The 27,061-nt window shown below is 39.6% G+C and overlaps 1 protein-coding gene across 2 annotated transcripts; it reads right to left on the bottom strand.

The window, feature by feature from the left end:
* Positions 1-3,463: 3,463 nt before the first annotated feature.
* Positions 3,464-26,679, bottom strand: ywhaqa (tyrosine 3-monooxygenase/tryptophan 5-monooxygenase activation protein, theta polypeptide a). 2 transcript variants are annotated; one of them, XM_063037838.1, is made up of 6 exons: positions 26,568-26,679; positions 25,671-26,162; positions 11,077-11,200; positions 10,477-10,640; positions 6,848-6,943; positions 3,464-4,529 (listed from the first exon to the last, which is right to left on the bottom strand). In XM_063037838.1, the coding sequence occupies exons 2-6, from the start codon at positions 26,058-26,060 to the stop codon at positions 4,464-4,466; spliced, it is 840 nt and encodes a 279-aa protein (XP_062893908.1). In that variant the 5' UTR covers positions 26,061-26,162; positions 26,568-26,679; the 3' UTR covers positions 3,464-4,463. The 2 variants fall into 2 exon arrangements, with proteins under 2 accessions (XP_062893908.1, XP_062893913.1); XM_063037843.1 differs by having other exon boundaries at positions 26,469-26,595.
* Positions 26,680-27,061: the final 382 nt, after the last annotated feature.

The raw sequence follows: 27,061 nt of genomic DNA, 5'->3' as shown, positions 1-27,061 counted from the left end.
CAGAATGCTACTATTGAAAGCTTCCATTACCGTGCTTGACAGTGCATTCCAGACCCTAAGCACATAGTGTTTTTTTTTTCCATTTCACATTTGCTTTTTTGTCATTTTTGTATAGATTACACTATCTGCAGAGGGTTGTAAATTCAGCATTATGGGCATAACTCTGGCCACCATCGAGGACATCATTAAGAAGTGTTGCCTCAAGGAGGCATCCATCCCTGAGGGCCCTTATGCATTCTTCCCATTACTACCATCGGGGAGGAGAAACAGGAGCCTGAAGACTGCACTCAATGATTTAACACTTCTTCCCCTCTGCCATCAGATTTCTGAATGGTCCATGAACATTTTTTTGCATTAATTTTGTTATTTACAGTAATTTTACATCTTTGTACTGTACTGCTGCTACAAAACAAATTCCACAACATAAGTTAGTGATAATAAACCTGATTGTGATTCATCTGCCATTTCTCCACCTACATCTACAACAGATCTATTTTCTACTCTGTCTACATCACCAACAATCCCAACATCATCTGTGAACTTACTAACCCATCCACATTTTTATCAAAGTTTTTATATACACCACAAAGTTACAGTACAGGTCCTCAAGGAGCACCACTACTCAGAACTCCAGCCTGAATAGATCCCATCAAACACTACCTTCCATTTTATACGGGCAAACCATTTCTGAATCCAAAACAGCCAAGTCAACATGGACCTCATGTATCTTAATCTTCTGGTAGAGCCTAACATGAGGAATGTTGTCAAAAGCATCAGGTATTTGGTTGGTTTATTATTGTCACATGAATTGAGAAACAGTGAAAGGCTTTTGTTTGCATGCTATCAAACAGATCAACATTATAAGCAATGAGGAGTTTAGAACTGCTTAGAGACCGAAAAACTTGGATTGGATGGTGTACCAGGCTGGGTCCAAACATCCTGCACAGATTAGCTGGTGGGAGTATTTACAGATATTAACTTCTGGATTATTGAGGTTACTTTGAGAAGACCACCATCATCCCAGTACCTAAGGAAAACAATATAACATTGTGAAATGCTTCAAGCACGAGAGTGGCCCTACACTCATCTCTGGAGCATCCAGAGAGAAAGGACACCTACAACACTGTGTAAAAGGTTTAGCTGCATATATACAGTAGCTAGGGTGCTTAAGACTTTTGCACAATACTATAGTAACTATGTATCGCACAGTACTGCTGTCACACAAAAAACAAATTTCATGTGAGTGATGATAAACCTGATTCTGATGAAACTATTATGGACCGAGCGTAGGAAGGAGGCAGGAGAGTGGAATTATTGTTGGAAAGGTGGGGGTGGGGGGGAGAGAAGAGAGGGAGGAGAACAGGAAGCACCAGAAACATTCTGTAATAATCAATAAACTCTCTCACTGCTCCACATTGACATGTACAGTACTGTGCAACGGTCTTAGGCACCCTCACTTTATATATGTGCCTGAGACTTTTGCACTATTTATTGACTGGAGCATTGTGGACATGCTAAACTGGCACCAGGTGTGACGACACTTGTAGGCTGCCCTGAGCACATCCTTGAGCGTGTCGGTTATTAGCGCAAATAAGACATTTCATTGAATGTTTCAATGTACATGGGATTAATAAATGAATCTGAATTCCTCTCTAGTATTGTCATTAAAGGAACTTCAAAACCATATGAACTTCACATTTGGCAATTATTATGCACATATAGTACACAAAAATAGCAAAGACAGTGCCTTTAAGTATTTAGCTCCCACTAGTTTCACATTTTACTCTCATTTTCTAAACTTAAAATATATTGAAGTCGAATTATTTTGAGCTAATGTACAAAACATTGTGCATCATGTCAAAAGAAAAATTTCAATTCCTGACGATTTCCTAAAAATTAAAAACCAAAATTGAGGTTGAAAAAGTATTCATCCTGTTTGTAATTACTATGCTAACTTTCCACAGGTGCAATACCATTTATTACCTAATCAATTCACCCAACATGTTGATGTAGAAAATTGGAGAATCCATTTTCAATGAATTAATAAAAATAAAAAAAAAACACTCTCAGTAAGGTCCAACGGTATGGTATATATTCAACAGACCAAACCAAAATGTAGCAAAAGTGTTTTCATTCAAGACAAGTTGGGGAAACAATAATAGAGAAGCACAAATCTGTGGAAGGGTACAAGGCCTACTCAAAAGGCATTGAACATACCTCTGAAAAGGTGGAAAAATATGAAACCACAGCCACACTGCCTAGATCAGGCCACCCCTCTAAATTGAGTCCCCAGAGAATGGCATTTCTAAGAGAGGCTACTGTGACGACAACAGTCTGTCTGAGTGAGCTGCAGAAATCTGTGGCTGCAATTGGAGATGAAGTTCATGACTCCAGTCACCAAGGCTTTGCACAAAAAGGGTACTTATGGAAGAGTGACAAGGAAGAAGTCCTAGCTAAAAAAGCATATCCTTGCCTGTAAAGACTTTGCAAAGCATCACTTAGAAGATACTGTAAAGATGTGGAAGATGATCTTGTGGTCAAATGAGACTAAAGTGGAACTTTCTGGTCTCAACACTAAGCAGCATGTGTGGCAGAAATCTCACACTGCACATCAACCAGTTAACAGCATAAAGTGTTGTGGAGGTAGGATCATTCTATGGGAATGCTTTTCAGCAGCAGGGAAATCTGGTCAGGGTTGATGGGAAGGTGAATACAAAATATAGAGAGATCCTAGATAAAAAAAAACTTGCTAGCCTCTGTCAGCAAACTTAAAACTGTGGAGGAAGCTGTTCTCCCCCCCCCCACCCGCAGGATAGAACCTAAAGCACACTGCCAGGGAAACCATCGAGTGGCTTCAAATGAAGAAAATTGATGTCCTTGAGTGGCCCAGACATTCCTGACCTGAACCCAATCGAATATCTCTGCAAGACCTGAAGACTGCTGATCACCTGCACTCCTGAACTAACCTGGCGCAGCTTGAGCAATTTTACAAGGAGGAATGGGCAAATCTTGCTCCATCACATTGCACAAGGCTAATAAAGACATCCAAAAAGACTACTGGCTATAATAGCTGTGAGTGGAGGTGCAACTAAATACTGAGTAAAGAGGGATGAATACATTTGAACTACTGACATTTCAGTTTTTGAACTTTTAGTTTTCCATGCTTTACAATTTTCCATGTTTTTTGGGCTCTTGTGGGGGAGAAAAGGAGCATGTGATTCACTAATAAAAATTCAGTTAAATTGATCAAAATCCCTGGTTGTAGTACTCATTTATGTGACCAAAGGTTTAGGGGGCTGAATAGTTTTTCAAGGCACTCTATTTCATAGTTCAATAATTTCAAAATTAACTTTTAACAATGGTTCATCAGTGATAAAGTGTTAAACACCAATAGAGATTCTACAAACATATGTACACTTTTTGAAAATCTTCCATCGTGGTCCATAATCAAAATAATATACACAGTCAGTAAAAATGGTCTATAAAATGTAATTTATTTCATGTTACATTGGGCATTGACATTTTCACAAGGCCTTTGGAGATTATGATAAAATAACTAACAATTATAGTGGTCCAAATCTCACTGAAAATCCCCTTATATTTGCACAAACTTGCAAAGAAATAATATGCTTAAAAAAAAATTACTAGGCATAATCCAATGCTTTCCCATTCCAGTGTATTCAAAGTCATGTACGTAACTTAATCATTTACAAGCATATTCTAAACTTCAGCAGAAATGTTCTATAACAGTTGAGAAGTGAATAGCATGACATGAATAGGCAAAGAATTCATTTCTTTCTTAAAAAACATTAAGACTCACGATTTCCAAAATCACAAGGTACTTTAAAAAAAACTTGATAGTATTTTAAATGTTTTCAGTCTTATATTTTCACAAAGTAACTAGTTTACACAAGGCCAGTCTTCCTGCAGAATAGAGAGGTGTGCAAGGACTATTTTACTTCAGCTATGTCAGTTTTCAATTAATGACAATTGTAAATCAAAGAGTGTTGAAGAGTACTTAATGCACAAGTCAAATCTTGAAGAACTAGAAATTGGCAAATTTGGAAAATGGTTTGACAATGGGAAGCAAGCAAAAAAGGGGTATTGGAGTAAATCTGAATTACGTTCTAATGCAGCAATTTATTAATATGCTCACAATACAAACATTGCAAGTATTTAAAATATTAAAACAATCTGTCCTCTATTTTGAGGTTACTCACGTTATAAAGTTAAAACTATATACTCTTCTACAGCAGTAATTGCATACCAGAAAGGCAGACAACCATCAACACAAACCAAGGGATGGACTTCTTTTAAAGCAATGGTGTGTATATAAAGACAAAACTTGGGGCTTTCCATACATAGATAAGTACAGTACTGACAAATTTTGTTACTATAGGAATTTGAGTGTAGTAAGGAATGGAGATGTGTAAAAAGTTTGGAGAATTGTGCCTCGAGTGCACCTAATTTTCTCCAGGCTCAGCTGCAACAGGTTCACTCTCATCAGCTGCACTCTCAGATGACCATAACTAGAAACAGAAGGGAAAATCGTTACTCATTCTTGTACGTAAATATTAAAAATTCTCAAAAAAACTTTATATTATAATGAACACACAAACATGACCACCTATATGCTTTTGCTCAAAGTTTAATAATTAAGTATTAAAACATATAATTCCTTATTGTACATAGCAAAATTATTTGTGGGCAACTCTTGAACTGGTAATTGTGACAAAATATCATTTCATTTTCAAATTAATAACAAGCTGTTCCTCTTAATGGAGACACTTCCCATAATTTAATCTAAAGAACCTGTATGACAATAGGTACTTGAATCTCACATAACCTATATTTTATGCATTGGGACTACCAAGTCCCAATTAGCTTATTTACAACTCAATTTTCCCCTTAAGAAAAAATAATCAAATAGTTTTGATCATAGACAGAGTCATACAGCACAGAAACAGGCCTTTCAACCCACAGAATCCTCAATGACCATCAACCACCTAATTGTGCTAATCCTGTATTAGTCAGTCCATAGACAACATTCAAGGTCAGGATGAATTTCAGGTTTCTGACACTATGAGGGAGTGACTCTACCAGTTGAGCCACGAGACCTGCTTCAGCTCTGAATTAATGCCTCTCTGGATTCCTCATTATTACATCTCAGAGGGCTGTTTTTTACCCTTCAACAATTAGTTCCTAATTAACTAGATACTAGTTAATTCTTTTAACTACTAATCTTTGAACACTGTCATCACTGGTGTTCCCTTCTCAGACAATACCCTGATCTCATCAACTTTATTCTTCAGTCACCTACCTATTAATGCTTTTGAATGCATTGCCACTTTCTCTTGGGATGCTCTGAATCGAAGATCACTACTCTTGAACCAATCTTTTCCCTTCTTCACATATTACTATGTACGCACCAAATGTTCTCAGTTCTCCTCTACACCACACTTGACAGACATGCATTCTTGGACAAGGCTTCACTTCCTTCATCCCTACACCAGAGAAACTAAATCTATGGTCCATACCTCCAATACACGCCAGCAATTGTGATTTCCTCCTTACCCAATTCCTCAGGTTTAACTAGGCAGCAGGTGACATCAAACAACCTCTTAGTGAGATAAACTCTCCTTTGCTCATAATGCTCAATTTCACCTCCAATCTTCTGGTGGAGGTTTCATCATGAATTATAACTCTTAACACTGCCTTCTACGTCTTCTTTCAATGTTTGACTACACTTCTACATGTTCCCTTCACTTGTAGCCCCATTCTCATGCTCTCCGTGACTTGTTAACATTTTATTATTTATTGAGATACCACATGGAATAGGTCCTTCTGGCCCTTCAAGCCGCGCTGTCAAGCAACCCTCCGATTTAACCGTAGCCTATGCAGTCACGAGAATATGTACAGCTCCTCACGGGCAGCGGGGGAGAAACGAAGCCGGGTCGCCTGGACTGTACAGTGTTGTGCTAACCACTATGCCACCATGCCGGACCAGGTCTCACCCCTTGCCTGCTGAAATTTACAAAAATTTGAAAAAGGATCTAGTGCTTTCCCAGCGAATGTCATGAATAAACCCTTCTGATGAAAATGTCATCGAAATGTCGGTTATAATCGATGCCTGTGCCCGGTTGGAAGCCCAAAAAGAGTTTATTTTCGCAAAAACCACATCAAAATTGCTGGTGAACGCAGCAGGCCAAGCAGCATCTGTAGGAAGAGGTGCAGTCGACGTTTCAGGCCGAGACCCTGGGCCTGCTGCGTTCACCAGCAACTTTGATGTGTGTTGCTTGAATTTCCAGCATCTGCAGAATTCCTGTTGTTTTTGTTTTTATTTTTCCAAAAATTTGTTTCCTTCTTCACGAAAACCCTTCTCCTCCCCATTATAGAATGCAAGAAATAGTAGTAGTAATTCAGCCCCTTATGCTTACTCCCTCATTCAATGAGATCATGTCTGACCTTTTACCTCAACATCAATGAATCAACCCCATGTCGCCTGGTTCCCTTAACATCTAAAAATCTAATGGTTTTTGTCTTAGCTTTGACAGAGATGGAGCCTCCACAGCCCTCTTGGCCAGTGAATTTTAAGGATTTAGCAGCCACTGGGGTGACAGGTAATAATGACATCATTGTTGCTTCAGCAAAGTTTTATAAAATGCATTGGTAAGTCATGTGCACAATGCATCAGAACATTCCAAGAATGACTACTCATTATTTCATGGCACAAAAAACTCCTAAGTTAAAACTGATTGTTAAAACATGATAAAACTGATAAGTTAAAACATGTACAACTTTAATTCTTCAATACTGAAAAGTACAGGGAAAGTCTGAATTAACTTACTGTAAGATTGTCTCTAAGCAACTGCATTATGAGGGTACTGTCTTTGTAGTTATCGTCTTGGAGAATATCCAGCTCTTTAATAGCCTGGTCAAATGCCTAGTAAATAGATCAGAATTTGGAAAATAGGAAGACAATATCAGACAGGTGCTGCTGTAATGTTTGCTGAATCCCCACAACCCAGGAAGGACTATGAATAATCTGATACTACCAAGACAGGGCAAATCTCAAACCCATGAAAGAACTATTATTTTTAGCAAGCTTAGTACCTACCCAGAAGAGCAAAAAAATGTTATTGAAGGTCAGTTATCTTTCAGACATACTCATGGTTGAACATTTCAATATATATCTGGCTTTATTATCTAATAAATGATACAAAATGATTATTCAACAAAACCAATAGCAATTGCTAAGAATAACAACTAACAAAAAAAGAGAGGGCACCCTATCCAAAAAATGTGATGTTAGAGCCATATCTCATCTTCAGAACACAAACGAGCACTGTTGTTTGAATAGGAAATCTCAGACATTTAAAATGCAGTGTATTTTCATCCCTAGACGACCTTCAGGTCCCTTGCAACTTTCCACAAATCTCTCATGCTAGATCTCTGTAGCCCATTATGCCCATTCCATACGAGTGGCTATTTTGAGATTGACTTGCTTAGTTAGAAAGCATAGCAATCCCAAATTATCTTTGAGGATTTGGTTCCAATATAGCTGTTTAGTCAACCAGATGAGAAGACATAGTTTAACCAATCATATTAATGAATACCTATCCAAAATACAGGAAGTTTTAAAGCACATTTTATATTGAGCTGACTTATTTTCTTATGAAATAAACCATTCTGCAGAATTTTATAGAGAACACCAAATTAAGAGTATAATCATGTATTAATACTTGAAGCACCAAAATTTACAAAGACAAATCTGGTTACGAGGTGTGCAAATGGAATTCAACTCTGCAAAGTGGTTCATTTTGATAAGTGGATTAATTTTCTTGGAACATAAATTTTAAGTGGAGTAGAAGGATAATGCATTTTATTTTTAGGACAAACGCAGAAGAGATTTACAAGAACAGAGTACAGGAAACAGAATCTTGTGAAGATTGAGTGGGTTTCAACATCAGTAGGTTGAGGGAAAAGAAAGAGACCAAGCAGAAACGAGATGTCTTTTCTTTCTCAAAGTGGAAACAAAAGGGCATAGATTAAAGACAAAAAATGTTATATAATATTTTAATATGGGTGTACAAGGTAACATTTCAAAATTTCCAAAATGCAGGAGGTGCTGTCAACATAGGATAATAACTGTTTGTAGGAGGACACAGATGAACAGAATAGTCAAACAACTTAATACAGAATATTCTGACATAACATTTTGGCAGAGAATGAAAAATATAGATTAAAAATCATAGGTCTAAAGCATATGCAGGAATTGAGAGACCTGGGTATACAGGTGCATAAATCATAAAAAGGGGCAGGACATTGAGGAATGGGTCTGAGTTTCATGTAAGGACGTGTAAGCTAGAGTGTGCAAAAGACTGGTTCCAAGAAGTAGAGATTTCAGCCACAGAGTTAGTTGAGATCAGCCAGGGTTGTTTTTGGAGCAAAGGTTGAAAAAAGATACGAAAAAAGATAATCGTAAGAATGAATTCTTCAAATGTTGTTATTTGAGACAAGGAAATTGCTAGATGAGCATTGCAAGCAATGCTGAATGCAAAAGCATGTTGAACTGGGCTGCTTTAGTCAGAGGACTAGCATCATCACCTTAATTAACATTTTTAGCAAAATCATTAATGTCTAAAGGCTTTGACAAACCATCATGAAATAGCCTATTAGAATACCCCTTGCCCACAGGCCATGCTGTCAGACAGGAGAATCCCCCAAATCCATCATTACCATAAAATTAAATCAACACCAAATCCATTTCATGGAGTTAAGAAATAAACATACCTAAAGTATTTGTACCCTTGGATATGCACACCAACTAGGCCCAATTTCCACTTCCTCAACTACTGTAAAGCTTCAAAACTCCTCACTCACCCCATTTATGTACATCAGGGATAGATACTTAAACTTTCAGCTGATCTAAAACCTCTTTAATAAGAGAAACCAAACTGATTGATTTACAAAAACGTTTTCAAAGATTGCAAATTACCCAAATTCTACTGAACAGCCAGGAAAGTAGTAAGGCAAGTTCTCCCATCCAGATCACAATCTGTTAAACTTGATCAGATAACTCTGAACTGCCTGTAGCAAAATATTTTAATTAGAATTCACTGTGGATTTCTTCATGTTAATAATGGACACTTTGACATCAATTTTGTACCTCAGCAACACATCAATGCCTTTAGAGAAGGAAAGCAAGCCCAGGGATTTTTTTTTTTAAAAAACATAATTGTATGCATGAATATGCCAGCACGTTTAACATTTATTCCAGCTGCATCTTCAAACTTAGAAAGCATATAGAAACATAGAAACATAGAAAATAGGTGCAGGAGTAGGCCATTCGGCCCTTCGAGCCTGCACCGCCATTTATTATGATCATGGCTGATCATCCAACTCAGAACCCAGCCTTCCCTCCATACCCCCTGACCCCTGTAGCCACAAGGGCCATATCTAACTTCCTTTTAAACATAGCTAATGAACTGGCCTCAACAGTTTGCTGTGGCAGAGAATTCCACAGATTCACCACTCTCTGTGTGAAGAAGTTTTTCCTAACCTCGGTCCTAAAAGGCTTCCCCTCTATCCTCAAACTGTGACCCCTCGTTCTAGACCTCCCCAACATCGGGAACAATCTTCCTGCATCTAGCCTGTCCAATCCCTTTAGGATCTTATACGTTTCAATCAGATCCCCCCTCAATCTTCTAAATTCCAACGAGTACAAGCCCAGTTCATCCAGTCTTTCTTCATATGAAAGACCTGCCATCCCAGGAATCAATCTGGTGAACCTTCTTTGTACTCCCTCTATGGCAAAGATGTCTTTCCTCAGATTAGGGGACCAAAACTGCACACAATACTCCAGGTGTGGTCTCACCAAGGCCTTGTACAACTGCAGTAGTACCTCCCTGCTCCTGTACTCGAATCCTCTCGCTATAAATGCCAGCATACCGTTCGCCTTTTTCACCGCCTGCTGTACCTGCATGCCCACTTTCAATGACTGGTGTATAATGACACCCAGGTCTCGTTGCACCTCCCCTTTTCCTAATCGGCCACCATTCAGATAATAATCTGTTTTCCTATTTTTGCCACCAAAGTGGATAACTTCACATTTATCCACATTAAATTGCATCTGCCATGAGTTTGCCCACTCACCCAACCTATCCAAGTCACCCTGCATCCTCTTAGCATCCTCCTCACTGCTAACACTGCCACCCAGCTTCGTGTCATCCGCAAACTTGGAGATGCTGCATTTAATTCCCTCATCCAAGTCATTAATATATATTGTAAACAACTGGGGTCCCAGCACTGAGCCTTGCGGTACCCCACTAGTCACCGCCTGCCATTCTGAAAAGGTCCCGTTTATTCCCACTCTTTGCTTCCTGTCTGCTAACCAATTCTCCACCCACACCAATACCTTACCCCCAATACCGTGTGCTTTAAGTTTGCACACTAATCTCCTATGTGGGAACTTACATCTTTTGCCAGCTTGCAGGCACTTTCCGGACAGTTGAGAATTTCATAGTAAAACACAGAAAAATTAAGAGCAAGACCCAAACGGATTGGATGTGTTGATGGCAGACCTTCCTTACTGATTTCAAATGCTGCTTGATATGCCGATTGCGAGTTTTGTATCGTTTCTACAAAAATAATGAGATTTGTAAATTGAAACTTAGTTTGCCTTCAAAACGCTATCATTAATTCAGCAAGTTAGAACTGCTAATTCAATTAGATTTCAAAATTACAGTAAACATTAAAAGTCTATACAAGACATTTTTAAGGCAGTACAATATCAGAACACCAGCATTCTAATTCTAAATATTGAAAAGTATTTTTTTTTTCACCTGGGATCCCTTCAGCTTATTAAAATTCACAAATAAATGTCAAGTTTATGGAATAATTTCATAGCAGATGACAAACAGCTTTGAACCACAGCATTTTTTTGCATTTTAGATGAGAACAGATTTCAGAGTAGGCTGCCTTATGACAAAATTGCACGTTAATCATTTGTTCAAATTTGTTTTTTTTAAAAAATGACTGATTTTCAATTTTAAGGACACAAAAAAATTAGTTTACGTTGTCGGTCATCTCCAGAAGCAACTTCAGCGAGGTACCGAAAGTAATCACCCTTCATTTTCAGGTAGAAGACTTTGCTCTCTGAGCAGGTGGTATTGGGAATTAGATAATTATCCAACAACCCCTGGAGGGAGAGGAGAAAAAAGTCAGTCAAATCTCAAGCAAGTCCAATGCAGAATAAGAATAAATTTCAGAAGTGCTACAATACTACAACTTTACATGATAACAACCTTCAATTTGCATGTGTTCAGGTGGAGTTGGGAGGAGAGGAAAAAACACTACTCCAGAAACAGTTGTTCACATTTGTCATTAATTTACACAACTCTGCCTCAAAGATATTCAATGTCTTTTCCACCACTCTTCAAGGAGTTTGAAAGACACTCAATTCTCAGGGGGAAAAAAAAGCTGCAGCGCATTCATCTTAAGTAACTATTTTTGTTTGGTTTCGAAGTGTCCTTTAGTTCTAGGTTCTCACATGACCAAATTCTGTCTCCACGTCCACACTAAGACACTCAGGATCTTCCATATTTCACTCTTCTACACTCCATCTTAGTCTGTCCAACCTATTCCTGTAACACAACCATTCATGCCAGTATCAGCTGAGTAAACTTAACCGCTTCAAATGCATATATATCCTTCCTTTATGAGACCAATACACTTACTCCAGATATGACCTGACCAAAATATACTTGAGTTCCCTTCTCAAGTATGGAAGCACAGCTTTGCAAAACTTACCAGGGTCACTCAAAGCAAAATTAGAAAGTGTATCCAATTCTTCTATTCTCACAAAATACCATCTGCTTTTTAGCCTCTTTACCCCATCCTCAAATATTCAAGCATGCCACCAGCAGTCAATCACCAAAACTACTCCAAGCAAAATCAACTATGGAATTGTAGCATTTAGTTTTGGACAACCTACCAATTCGACCATTTAACAATACAAACTGCCCATCTTCAAAACGTCCCAGAAATGTCATCCCAGTTGACATCCCAAATGTCATCTCATTACTACCATCAGGTGTAGGTACAGGAGATTGAAGACCTATGGTCAACATTTTAGGAAAAGCTCCTTCCCCCTCTGCCATCGGATTTCTGAAAGGTCCATGAACACCATCACTATTCTTCTTTTTCATTTCTTTCTGCAATTTATAGTCATTTTTATGTCATGCACTGTACTGCTAAAACAAAACAACAAATTTCTCAACACCATGGTAACTTGTTGCAAGCTGCTCCCTGGCAGAACCATTCGTTACTTCTATGATCATTTTACTCTTTTAAACCTAAATTCTTGTCTACCTGGAGTGCACTCTTTTGGTAGCTTTTACACTTTACGCTGCATTGTTATTATTTTACCTGCTTCTAGCCCAAAGCACAGTGTAATGATTTGATCTGTATAAACAGCATACATAACAAGATTTTCACTGTCTTCATACACATTACAATAATAAACCAATACTAAACTTGCTGTGGTTGCTTTGGACCAGATTATTCCAAGACACACAGAAACATAGAAAACCTACAGCACAATACAGGCCTTTCAGCCCACAATGCTGTGCCAAACATCCACTTTCTTTAGAAATTACCTAAGGTTATCTATAGCCCTCTATTTTTCTAAGCTCCCTGTACCTATCCGGGAGCCTCTTAAAAGACCCAATTGTATCCACCTCCACCACAGTCGACGGCAGCCAATTCCACACACTCACCATGCTCTGCGTAAAAAACTTACCCCTGACATCTACTCTGTACCTGCTTCCAAGCACCTTAAAACTGTGCCCTCTCATGTTAGCCATTTCAGCCCTGGGAAAAAGCCTCTGACTATCCACACGATCAATGCCTTTCAATCATGTTATACACCTTTATTCGGTCACCTCTCATCCTCCATCGCTCCAAGGAGAAAAGGCCGAGTTCACTCAACCTATTATCATAAGACATGCTCCCCAATCCAGGCAACATCCTTGTAAATCTCCTCTGCACCCTTTCTATGGTTTCCACAACCTTCCTGTAGTGAGATGACCAGAACTGAGCACAGTACTCCAAGTGGGGTCTGACCAGGGTCCTAGACAGCTGTAACATTACCTCTCAGCTCTTGAACTCAAACCCAAAGTTGAAGGCCAATGCACCATATGCCTTCTTAACCACACAGTCAGCTTTGAGTGTCCTGCGGACTTGGACTCCAAGATCCCTCTGATCCTCCACACTGCCAAGAGTCTTACCATTCATACTATATTCTGCCATCATGTTTGACCTACCAAAATAAACCACCTCGCACTTATCTGGGTTGAACTCCACCTGCTACTTCTCAGCCCAGTCTTGCATCCTATCGATGTCCCACTGTAACCCATGACAGCCCTCCACACTATCCACAACACCCCCAACCTTTGTGTCATCAGCAAATTTACTAACCCATCCCTCCACTTCCTCATCCGAAGTCATTTATAAACATCACGAAGAGTAAGGGTCCCAGAACAGATCTAAGGCACACCACTGGTCACCAACCTCATGCAAAAAAAATGACCCGTCTACAACCACTCTTTGCCTTCTGTGGGCAAGCCAATTCTGGATCCACAAAGCAAGGTCTCCTTGGATCCCATGCCTCCTTACTTTCGCAATAAGCCTTCCATGAAGTACCTTATCAAATGCCTTGCTGAAATGTATATACACTACATCTACTGCTCTACCTTTATCAATGTATTTAGTCACATCCTCAAAAAATTCCATCAGGCTCGTAAGGCATGATCTGCCTTTGTTGACAAAGCTATGCTGACTATTCCTAATCATATTATGCCTCTCCAAATGTTCATAAATTCTGCCTCACAGGATCTTCTCCATCAATTTACCAACCGCTGACTTAAGACTCACTGGTGTATAATTTCCTGGGCCATCTCTACTCCCTTTCTTGAATAAGGGAACAACATCTGCCAACCTCCAATCCACAAGAAGCTCTCCTGACCCCATTGATGATCATTGCCAGAGGCTCAGCAATCTCCTCCCTCGCCTCCACAGTATCCTGTGGTATATCTCATCCGGTCCCAGTGACTTATCCAACTTGATGCTTTCCAAAAGCTCCAGCACATCCTCTTTCTTCATGTCTACATGATCAAGCTTTTCAGTCCACTGCAAGTCCTCCCTATGATTGCCATGATCCTTTTCCGTAGTGAAGCAATGTATTCATTAAGTACCTCTATCTCCTCTGGTTCCATACACACCTTTCCACTGTCACACTTCATTCGTCCTATTCACGTTTTATCCTCTTGCTCTTCACATACTTGTAGAATGCCTTGGGATTTTCCTTAATCCTGCTCACCAAGGCCTGCTCATGGACCCTCCTGGCTCTCCCAATTTCATTCTTAATCTCCTTCCTGCTAGCCTTATAAGTTTTTAAATCGCTATCATCACCTAGTTTTTTGAACATTTTGTAAGCTTTTCTTTTCTTCTTGACGAGATTTTCAACAGCCTTTGTACACCATGGTTCCTGTATCCTACCATCCTTTCCCAGTCTCAGTGGAACATACCTATGCAGAACTCCACGCAAATATCTCTTGAACATTTGTCACATTTCTGCCGTGTATTTCTCTGAGAACATCTATTCCCAATTTGTGCTTCCAAGCTCCTGCCTGATAGCTTCATATTTCTCCTTACTCCAATTAAACGCTTTCCTAACTTGTTTGTTCCTATCCCTCTCCAATGCTATGGTAAAGGAGATAGAATTGTGATCACCATCTCCAAAATGCTCTCCCACTGAGAGACCTGATACCTGACCAGGTTCATTTCCCAATACCAGATCAAGTACAGCCTCTCCTCTTGTAGGCTTGTCTACATATTGTGTCAGGAAACCTTCCTGAACATACCTAACAAACTCCACCCATCTAAACCCCTTGCTCTAGGGAGATGCGAATCAATGTTAGGGAAATTAAAATCTCCCACCACAACAACCCTGTTATTATTACATCTTTCCAGAATCTGTCTCCCTATCTGCCTCTTGATGCCCCTGTTACTAATGGGTGGTCTATAAAAAACACCCAGTAGAGTTATTGACCCCTTCCTGTTCTTAACCACCACCCACAGGGACTCAGTAGACAATCCCTCCATGACTTCCTCCTATTCTGCAGCCGTGACATTATCTCTGATCAGCATTGCCAGGCCTCCACCTCTTGCCTCCCTCCCTGTCCTTTCTGAAACATCTAAAGCCTGGCACTTGAAGTAACCATTCCCGCCCCTAAACCATCTAAGTCTCTGTAATGGTCACAATATCATAGCTCCAAGTACTGATCCACGCTAAGCTCATCTGCTTTGTTCATGATACTCCTTGCATTAAAAGAGACACATCTCAAACCATCAGTCTGAGCACATCCCTTCTCTATCACCTGCCAATCCTCTCTCTCACACACTGTCTACAAGCTTTCTCAATTTGTGAGCCAACTGCCCCTTCCTCCAGCTCTTCAGTTCGGTTCCCACCCCCCAGCAATTCTAGTTTAAACTCTCCCCAATAGCCTTAGCAAACCTCCCTGCCAGGATATTGGTCCCCATCAGATTCAAGTGCAACCCATCCTTTTTGAACAGGTCACTCCTACCCCAAAAGAGGTCCCAATGATCCAGAAATCTGAATCTCTGCCCCCTGCTCCAATCCTTCAGCCACGCATTTATCCTCTACCTTACTCTATTCCTATACTTACTGCCACGTGGCACAGGCAGTAATCCTGAGATGACTACCTTTGCGGTCCTGCTTCTGAACTACTTCCGAACTCCTTGCAGTCTGTTTTCAGGACCTCCTCCCTTTTCCTACCTATGTCGTTGGTACCAATATGTACCATGACCTCTGGCTGTTCACCTTCCCATCTGAGGATATCGACGACACGATCAGAAACATCCCGGACCCTGGCACCTGGAAGACAAACTACCATCTGTGTTTCTTTCCTGCGTCCACAGAATCACCTGTTTGATCCCCTAACTATAGAGTCCTCTATAACTGCTGCCTTCTTCCTTTCCCTACCCTTCTGAGGCACAGGGCCAGACTCTGTGCCAGGGGCACGGCCACTGTTGCTTCCCCCAGGTAGGCCATCCCCCCCAACAGTACTCAAACAGAAGTACTTATGTTAAGGGGGACAGCCAGAGGGGTACTCTCTAGACTCTTGCCCTTCCCTCTCCTGTCTGTTATCCACTTATCTATCTTCTAAGGCCCCAGTGTGACTACTTGCTATAGCTCCTCTATCACCTCCTCACTCTCCCTGACCAGATGAAGGTAATCGAGCTGCATCTCCAGTTCCCTAAGCTGGTCTCCCGGACATCCCATATCTGACATACTTCCTATTCTTCACAAATAACTTACCTCGCCTCGTCCCGTTATCGCTGAAGCCCTGTTGAGCCAAAGCTCTCCTACTCTGACTCCCTCTACTCCATTACCTGCTCCTCTGACGCCCACTCTATAAAGCTGTCTTCTTTTTAAACTCTTCCCACCGGTCTAACTCGCTGACGTCCACACACTTGCACAGTCGTTGCTAGATCCGTGTTCAGCCTTCTATATTTGTTTACTCTTTTATAGTGAATGCAATCTCTGTTGGGTTCTGGTTCTACTGTACCTCAAAAATAAAATTTTTAGCCTCATTTTTACATCTTTTCACCATCTCCTCCATTTCAGGCTTTGTGCAATCCACTACTTCTCCATATTATATCCTCCCAGTGACCCATCATTACCAACTATGCTTTCAGAAGACTCCAGGACTCTCTCACTACATTTCAAATACACGTCAGAAGGTTCAATTCTTGTACCAGATTAGAGCAGCTACCTTATTTTATTTGATCATGCTTCCACAATACTTGGTGGAATGTGTTTCAACAAAAAAACTTTTAAAATTCTGTAATATTTTCTTTAGTCTGTAGAAATTTATAGGAATAAGTCCTATTGCGCTGTTGATCATGATTAACAACTTAAAAGTTGTGGATTTTTTTCTTTAACGAAATATCATTCACTTTCATCCTATTATGTAGGCCTTTGAGCCAGAAAAACTAGAATAGACTTCTTTTCCTGATATCATCTCTTGCCAAAAATGCATTATTGATAATTTCTTTTCCTCAAGCCTGCCTTGATGCAGCAGCCATAAGCTTCTGATGTCTCTTACATAAAAAAACATGCTAAAGGATCCCAGAATAACCCAGCAAGAACAAAATTCTGTTTTGTCAAGCCGATCCCATTTTCCTACACTTTGTTCTAAACTGCAGCATCTTACTCACCTCACATTCCCAGCCAAGTTTTAGCAGTAGGTCCAAAACTTATAACCATTGTAGTTCATTACACCTTATGTTTATTGAATTCCAGAACACACGGTGAAACCCTCTCTCACTGCTCCCCTTCTGTGATCTCTGCTGCTCTCCGACTCTTTGACCACGTGCTCTTTACTTCATGCCTCCCTCTCCCGGTTTCACCTATCACCTTGTGTTTCTCTCTTCCCTCCACCACCTTCTAAATCTGCCCATCTTTTTTTTCCTGCAGTCCTGCCGAAGGGTCTCAGCCCAAAACGTCGACTGTGCTCCCCCGCCCCCCCACTGATGCTCTCTGGCCTGCTGACTTCCTCCAGCATTTTGTGTGTGTTGCCTACACAATTTTCTGGTCAGACCGAAACAGTACTTGATAGATCTATCTCAAACTAAAACTGCCTTTAAACTCATGTTCATCCACGATTTATTCTGGGTATCAAAAATCCAGTTTTACACATATAAATTTCTAAATCCATATCCAGGAAGAAAAAAAACAGGACTGAGAGACCAAACTTGTAGGTTTACAAAGGTCACAAGAGTAAAAATAAGTCATTTTCAAAGAGCTACTTTGAAAGAATATCAGGTCAGTTTACTCCAGAGACTGGTGATCGCAGCAAGATGCCTCTGTAAAACTTTAAAGAAAAACAAAAACAGGAAATGGTAACTTCATCTAAAAAAAAATAGGGGATGGTACTTGACAGCACCATTTCTGATGCAATAGAGAGGTCTCAAATTAAGCAAACCTATGCAAAACCCACAATACCTTGGAGAGCTCAGAAACGAGGTAACTAAGCTCCTGGACCAAAAACAAATCATAAAAAGCAGGTGTTGTCTGAAGTTTATCAACTCATACAGAACATTAAGAATGAGCTCAAAGCCAGGTAAAAGAGGTATCAGCTTTATATACTGCATTTAGGAGTTAATTATTTAATTAATTATTTTCCATTTTAAATTTGACAGATTGAACATGCAAACAAGAAATCTTTTGCCCATTCGACAATTTTACTTGCAGAAAATCAGGCAAGAACCAGATTTATTATCACCGACACAAGACGTGAAATTTGTTGTTTTGCAGCAACAGTACAGTGCTAAGACAAAGAAAAAACTATGAATTACAAAACAAATGGTGCAAATAAAAAAAAAGGAGTTAGTGTTCCTGGACCATTCTGATATGTAATGGCAGATGGGAAGCAGCTGACTGTGGGTCATCAGGCTCCTGTACTACAATGAAAGAGGAATAACGAGAACGGGCCTGTCCCAGATGGGACACAAGTTTAAAATGTACAGACCCAGGAGGGGAAAAGACTAAAATTTCACAGGCTCTATAGTTTGGACTGCACACAACTGAAATTCTCAACTTCAAACATGTAATATTTCTGATCTTTTCTTTTGAGAGCTATAAAATAGTTGGCAATAAACACCACTGAAGTTCATAGTTGGATGCAAGCCACAAATGGAATTAGTTATAAGTGATACATTTAAAGGATTTCAGTGCCAAGAGGGGGCAGTGCAACATTCATTGCACAGATGAACTGAATAAATTGTAGGAAAGAAATGAGGGTTTTTCCAGATAAAGATAGGACTACACTCCAGTTCTGTTCATAATCAGATATAATCAACAAGCTCCAAAACCTAGGCCTTGGTACCTCCCCTCTGCAACTGGTTCCTTGACTTCCTCATCAGGAATCAGTCTGTGCAGATCAGAAATAACTTCTCCAAACTGACAATCAACACTGGTGCGCCTCAAGGATCTAGACTCAGCCCACAGCTCGACTCTACCAATGACTGTGTGGCTAGACATAGCTCAAATGCCACCTATAAACTTGCAGCTGGCAATTATTGTTGGCATAATTTCCGATTGTGACAAGGTGGTGTACAGGAGCAAGATAAATCAGCTGGTTGAATGGTGTTGCAACAACAACCTTGCCCTCAACATCAGTAAGACCAAGGAATTCACCGCTGGCTTCAGGAAGGGGAAGTTGAGGAAACACACACCAGTCCTCATCAGGAGATCAGCAGGAGATTAGGTTTACTATAACGTTACCTGGGTTTCAGCACCTAAGTTACAGAGAAAGGTTGAACAAGTTGGGTCTTTGTTCTTTGGGACGCAGAAGGTTGAGGGGGGACTTGATAGAGGTATTTAAGATTATGAGAGGGAAAGATAGAGTTGACGTGGATAGGCTTTTTCCATTGAGAGTGGGGGAGATTCAAACAAGAGGACATGAGTTGAGAGTTAAAGGGCAAAAGTTTAGGGGTAACATGAGGGGGAACTTCTTTACTCAGAGAGTGGTGGCTGTGTGGAATGAGCTTCCAGCAGAAGTGGTGGAGGCAGATTCGATGTTGTCATTTAAAGTTAAACTGGACAGCTATATGGACAGGAAAGAAATGGAGGGTTGTGGGCTGAGTGCAGGTCGGTGGGACTAGGTGAGAGTAAGAGTTCGGCACGGACTAGAAGGGATGGCCTGTATCCGTGCTGTAATTGTTATATGGTTATATAGTGGAAAGGGTGAGCAGTTAAAAACTTCCTGAGTGTCAACATCTCTAAAGATCTATCCTGGGCCCAACATATTAATGCAAATATAAAGGTGCCATGACAGTGGCTATACTTGAGTAGACTTGGTACGTTAGCAAACACTTGCAAATTTTTACAGTTGTACCATGGAGAACATTCTAAAGTCTGGAATGGAGGGGCCACTGAACAGGATCAGAAAAGGCTGCACAAAGTTGTAAACTAGGCTAGCTCCACCATAGTCATTAGCCATTCCAGCACAGGATACCTTCAAAAGGCAATGGCTCAAGGCGGCGGCATCATTAAGGACCCCATCATCCAGGATGTGCTCTCTTCTCATAGCTACCATCAATGAGATACAGGAGCCGAAGGGACACAATCAATGTATATATAATTTCTTATTGTAATTTATAGTTTTTTTAAAAATGTACTGCTCCCACAAAACAAATTTCACAACATACACCAGTGATATTAAACTTGATTCTGACTCTTCAAGTCACTATATTAGTAAACAACTTAACTCATATCTGCCCCCCCCAACTTTACCCTTCCTAAGCAGTAATGTATTTTTTTTAAATGATTACTCCACTCAAAATTTGGAATAATCAGTCTGCAAATTGAACATGACTAAAGTAATGAGATTAAAGATTAGACACATTGTTTAGGCTACAACACTGGGAAGTATTAAATTAAAAAGTCAAAAATGAAAATAACATTTGAAAAGTCTTAGTTTAACATGAACACCAGTCAAATTGGGTTCCACTTAGATCAACCAGCTCATATTTTTAAAAAATGCACCATTCTTCCACTCTTATAAATTGTAAATGGATTTCTAAATGCTAAGTTTGGTATCGGTGCAATGCAGTTTCTGCTTGAAATGAATGTTAAACATTATACAGTATAAATCACAACAAAAATTAAGCATAATCAAAGAATGCAAAAGTAATATCCTGTGGTATGTGAACCAAAAATTTGTAAAGAAACTTTAAAATGACTATTAGGTACAAATTGTTTGAGATTTTGACTTTCCGAAATGAAAAAAACATAGCGGTTTAATACTTCGATCTAATCATACAATACAGTAATTTTGATTTAAAAACAAAATTGAGCACTGCATTTAAGAGGGCTGACAAGGCATACAGAAGGACAGCTTATTTACTTACAGTGAGAAACTGGCTGTTCCAGCCAACAAGCAGCATCACCCAGCAACCCATCTATTTAACAATAGCCTAATCAAAGGACAATAAATGATCAATTAACCTAATAACAGGCACATCTCTGGAATGTAGGAAGAAACCAGAGCACCGAGGAAACCAACAGGTTCATGGGAAAGCCGTACAAATGTCTCACAGATAGCACTGGAATTGAACTCTGAACTCCGATGCCCCAAGCTTTAAGTTATATTTATTTAGTGGCATATAGCACGGAATACACCCTTTGAGCTAACCACCCAGCAACCCCTGATTTAAACCTAGCCTAATCATGAGACAACTTACAATAACCAATTAACCTACAAATCTGTAGGTCTTTGGACTGTGGGAGGAAACCAGAGCACCTGGAGGAAACCCACACAGTCACAGGGAGAACGTACAAACTCCTTACAGACAGTGGCAGTAATGGTATCATGGTAACTGCTACACTGCCATGGCGTACCATGTTCTGTGTAAAGATTATAATTTGGAGTGAAGAAAAAGGGAAGGGAGGCAGCATGAAGTTATTGTCTGAGTTTGAGTTATTGGCCATTTACAACTGTAATGAGAAGGAATTTCCTTAAAGTTCTATTCACACCTTCAGAATTTTCTACTTCATCGCACTAAAACTCAGTTGTCAAGTATACTATAAGACTAAGATATAGGAGCAAAATTAGGCTATTTGGTCTATTGAGTGACAAACTGGGAACTCTGAATCCTGGACACCATGGAAACAAAGTAGCTGGGAGGGAAAAAGAGAAGTATGACAACCTGGTGGTTAAGTACATAATAAACCAGAATCTTAGAACAAAGAGGCCATACCACTTATTATATTATATCTACTTATTATTAAGAAATGTTAAATTACCATACAAAAGTACCTGATGAAATTGAGCACATTGAGTTCCATAATAGTAATTAAAACTTTTGGAGAAAAAAAAACACTGATTATGACAATAACATTATCTTGAATAAACTTCCAATCCTGCAGTAGAAATTAACTGCAGTTTTAATACACGGGGGAAATGAGGAAAGGTAGTAGAGGATAATAGTTTTGCTCAGTGGCCTCTTTAACATGAACAAAAAATTAAATTAGGTTTGCTGAACAGTGCCAGAAGTAACAGTTCTTCTGCACAATGTGGATTAGCAACTGAAAGAATAACACTTTCTTCACATCAACAATGCATTAAAAACTATGTCAGAATTTGCAGAGAACTTGTGTTAATTTAAAGGATCTCTAGGGTCTGCAGAACTTCCCTCATTGGTGCACATCCAACTTTCAAAATGTCAACATCAAGCACAAAAATTTCATAAATTGTTTCAAAACATGAACATTCTGCTGTATGCTTGAAGATATACATTGTTCACCCTGCACCCATCCCAAAACTCCATCATTTAAATATGGTATTGCCTGTTCAACTTATTGCCCTCAAATCAAACTCTTCAAAGTTATAAATACTTCTCGGCAGTGCCTCAGTACAAGATTTTGAATGAAAAACATCCATTTTGTTTCTTGCTATTTCCCTAACATTAGGCGCAATCTAGATTAAACTCCAATAACTTTAAGCCTTACAATTCTATTTAGATTCATTAACACTTGGTTGTTATATTCTGCATCTAGAATATAAAATCTAGAATCCAAGCAATGTACCAAGCTGCATCACTGTACTTTAATTCAATACCTTCAGCCCAGAGAATATTCTGAATTATTTTTCAAAACTGCAACTCTTTACAAACATTGAGGCCGATCTCCATCTGCCAGTGTTTCTATTCCTTCATCTCACTGGAATTCACTTGCTATAGCTTCCAACCTTCTAAAGGATTAACTTTATTCCCTAACTGGTATCCATTTTGATTCATAACTTATTCCTAAACCCAAATTATTTACATTAGTAGTAAACACCAGAGGGCATTGATTGAACAGAATGGCAGCTAAAGTGCTATTTCTATCTGATTCACAAATCTTCTAGCTTCCCTTAAAATGTCTCATTTCCTTGCTCTTCCTGCACATGCCCTGCAACACTCTTCTACCCACCTACATACTTTTTACCTCAATTTTTAATATCCATGTTGCCCATTTTCACCTGTAGTTCACCGAATCTAGATGATTTCATACTTAAAATCTTAATTTACTGTGACAGCCCCTTTAATATTATAATCCTGCAAATCTTACCCATCGACTTTATTCTTTTATCACCTTTTAGAGCAGCTAATTAATCTACCACTATGTAGCTGAGATGGGGTGGTTGATTAATTGGCCACACAGAGATGGCACAAACTCCACACAGCCAACACTGAAATGAAGTTGTGAGACTGCAAGTAAACCAAAATAATAAGAATGAGCTCTGTACCTATTTGGAAATAAAACAAGTTCTATGCTGACCACACTCCAGACATTTGGCATAAGAACTATATCCATTGAAGGCTTCAAAACATCAGGAGCCTAGGAGACAACATCACAGACTCTGGCACAATTTAACTCACCAACTAACTGCATTTTAATTTGTTATCCACCCATCAGGAAACTGCTCATCTCAGGATCTCATCATCTGTATATTCATCTCTGGTTTAACCATTGAAAAAACAATGATGAGGTGAATTTGACCTTCTGGCTTAAGTCTCCAACTGCTTGTAACACTTACTATGCCTAATTTGTCCACACTAAAAATGTGCAGCATATCCATGTGCCCAGATATGGGAAATCACAGCAATATAAACTGAAAAACATATTTTAAGTCTAACTGCAGGACAAAGCTCAGATTCAGCAACTCAATTAGGAAGCTGGTAGTAAATAGAGACAAAATTGGGGCAAGAGCCATTTAATACTACATTTCTACTCAGTTGGTATCAAGCCAGGTTTTCATCGAGACATGATTTAATTACATTAATGACCAATTCCATCTGCTCTACAATACATCTGACTAAAGGAAGCTGTCACTACTTAAAATGAACAGAGGTTCAGCTGACAATGAAAAGTACTTTATAAGATAAAAAAGCAGGAAGATGTTGCAAAGCCGATTTCCACAATGCCTTTGTTTAAATTGGCTGATCACAGAAGCATGAGTTTGTGCTAATGAACAAATTGCTTGAAAATCCATCTAGAATGGATTATTTTCATGAAAACTGAATAAAAAATTCATTCAGAATTGCTTGACAATTCCAAAAATTAAGAAGAAAGAGATAAGGCTGTATATCAAACAATCAGAAACATAATTAATAGGTCCACATCATTCAAGGCAACAGATTTCATACAACCATGTTTATTTTTTTTTAAATGCGTCAAACTAGAAGTGTCTAAAATCTTCGGCCTAGGGCTGATGCCACTGAATAATCATTGGGAGAAAAACAGGTTTCAATCCAGGAAAGTAACAAGCAATGCACGTTATCTTTTTTTTTGTGATAGTGTACCTTTCTCAAGGCATTTTGCTCAATTCACATTCAATTTCAATATTTCTAGCTTAGAACAAAGATCCTCAATAACTTTAAAATATCTATAATTAAAATTAAATCAGGTTGACATAACATAATTACGATAAACATCAAAAGTACCATGTTGGCTGCAACATCATGTTATGAAGAAGCTGATCTGATGTATGAAATTCACACCAACCCACCCCACCCAGCCTACACACCTAAATTCAACTTGAAACTATTATATGACAATGTGACTGCCATGAACTTATTTGACATATTTATTGAACTGCAGCATCCTGACAGGATAATAATGTGGCAGTTTTAAGTGACATCTGTAGTAAGTTGTGGGGAGCGGTACAGAAAAAAAGATTTTTTAAATTATTTTAAAATTTCAATTTTAAAACCTCATGTTTGAGATGGGAGTCAGTTTCCATCACGCTAAGCAACCGCGATTCAAACGTCGCCAATTACTGTCTTTTACATCAAACATCTTAAAATTAACTTTCAGCCTACAAGTTTTTTTTAAGAACAGACATCATTTAAGGGAAGATACAAGATTAAATAGGATAACTACCTGTATTTTTCACTCAATACTATCAACGCCCACCAACAAGCAAAAATAAAATTCGTCAATTCAGAGAAAATATACCCATTTCAAACGGTGCTTATGTAGCAATACAGTAACAAGGAAACAGTTTTACAACGCTGTCTATAAAACTACACAAGCAACTTTCTGCTAAATGTTGCAACTTTAGTTAGTTAACAGAAAATGTAAACATTTTAATGCAGGAATGGTTTACTCTGCTAATGATCAGCTAAAGGCAGCATTCTAATTCATAATTAATCTTTGAAAACGTCACTCCTCGAATGGTTACAATATTACCTATCGACTGCGTATAGCTTTGAATTAATCAAGCGTATCACAAACAGTAGTGGGAAAAATCTGAAGAGCTGGTTAAGATCTTTTCCCTCTTTTCACGTGTATGTAAGCTAGTGGCACACTAACCTAGAAAACCAATATCCAATAGCGTAACTCGGAGCCGTCTTAATCATGTTTCAGACTTATTTAATTGTTAATTTAAGTACTTCACGGAAGTTAACCTAAAATTGCACATAAACGCACTTAATTCGTTTTTGCTTCTTTGGAGAGAAGTTTATTTACAATGGTTTTAAAGCTAGAGGAACCTCGAATCAAGACCCCCCCCCCACTTCCTTTGTGCACCGCTTACCAAGACGTCGCCGCAAATTTCACGGAGCTCTTCTTCTACTTTTTCCCGGTAGCTTTTAATCAGCTGTAACTTCTTCTCGTCTTTCTCGTTCTTCTGCTCTATACTGGAGATAACCCTCCACGCCGAGCGGCGGGCGCCCACCACGTTCTTGTAGGCGACCGACAGCAGGTTCCTCTCTTCAATGCTGAGCCCGCAGCCCTGCTCGGTCACCGCTTTCATAGCAGCGGCCATATCATCGTATCTCTCGGCCTGCTCAGCCATCTTGGCTCTTTGCACCTGCTCGGCATTCTCCGGATTGCTGTTGGTCTGATCAACCTGCTTGGCATTGTCGGGGTTGCTGTTGGTCTGCTCAGCTGGTTTCTCTTGCTTGTCCTGCTCTGCGTTCTCCATGCTTCTGTTGGCCGGCCTCTCCTTGAGTTCTGTTGCTGTGCCTTCGGTACACCGAGGGCTGAACTTCTGCTCACTCCGCCTTTCAGCTAAAAGGTATGCAGTCTGTTGAGAGACAGAGAGAAAAGAGGAAATTTATTCTAAGACAAAACCAACATGCCCGAAAGAGTTTGATAGATAGGTGGGCAAAGAGCGGGAGAGTGGGTGCATTGGTGAGGGTGTGTTATCTACATCCGCTTGTTTTCCCCCTCCAAAATCGATCTCGGGGTAGAGTAGCGTGGATCTAATTTGTGCAAAGTACAAAAAAAGAAACATGGCGGATTTTTATTAAAATCCAAGAAATCTTCAAAATTAAGCCAAAACTCCAAGACTGCAATTCCAAGATTCTTTTTAAATTTAAACATCGCTTACCCTTCTATTACTTTATAAACTGGTTCCCCACTCCCCTTTACTTTTGCCTCCTTCCGAAAGAGAAGAGCGATTATCGCAACAGATTCCCTGAAAACAAACCTGGTTCAACCTTGTATCTCCTCAAATGGCTCAACTTGGGCCAGCGGAAGAGCGGAGGTGGAGGCGGGCCCACCCACCCAGTTTGACGGACGCGGAAAGCCACGCCTCTCTATCCCTTGCACTATGACGCATAACTTGTTCTACGAATGAACCATTGAAACCTGCTGCTGACGTGCCGAAGTTATCCAATCAGCTAAGGCTAGTGAAGGGGCGGGGTCATTGCTCTATTCTTACAGGTTAGCTCGGCTAGGCGTCTGCAGCCCGACAACGGGGTTTCCTCCAATTAGATGCAGGGCAGAATGACGTTTCAGTTGGCATGACGACCGCGACGAGCAGCGAAATGGCAAGGGCGTGGTTGTGGACGGGACGCTTCATGTCAGTGCTGCAGGTTATGTTTGAATGGTAATGCATTGAAGCAATGAGGGACACTATCCACTCGCACAGCTCAGCAATATGACATCGACAGGAAGAGCACATCAAACAATAAACAATAA

This window comes from Mobula hypostoma, chromosome 2 (assembly GCF_963921235.1).
Source record: "Mobula hypostoma chromosome 2, sMobHyp1.1, whole genome shotgun sequence".
NCBI classification, from domain to species: Eukaryota; Metazoa; Chordata; class Chondrichthyes; order Myliobatiformes; family Myliobatidae; genus Mobula; species Mobula hypostoma.
The sequence above is the reverse complement of the archived record's forward strand: the minus strand, read 5'-3'. Positions and strand labels throughout refer to the sequence as shown.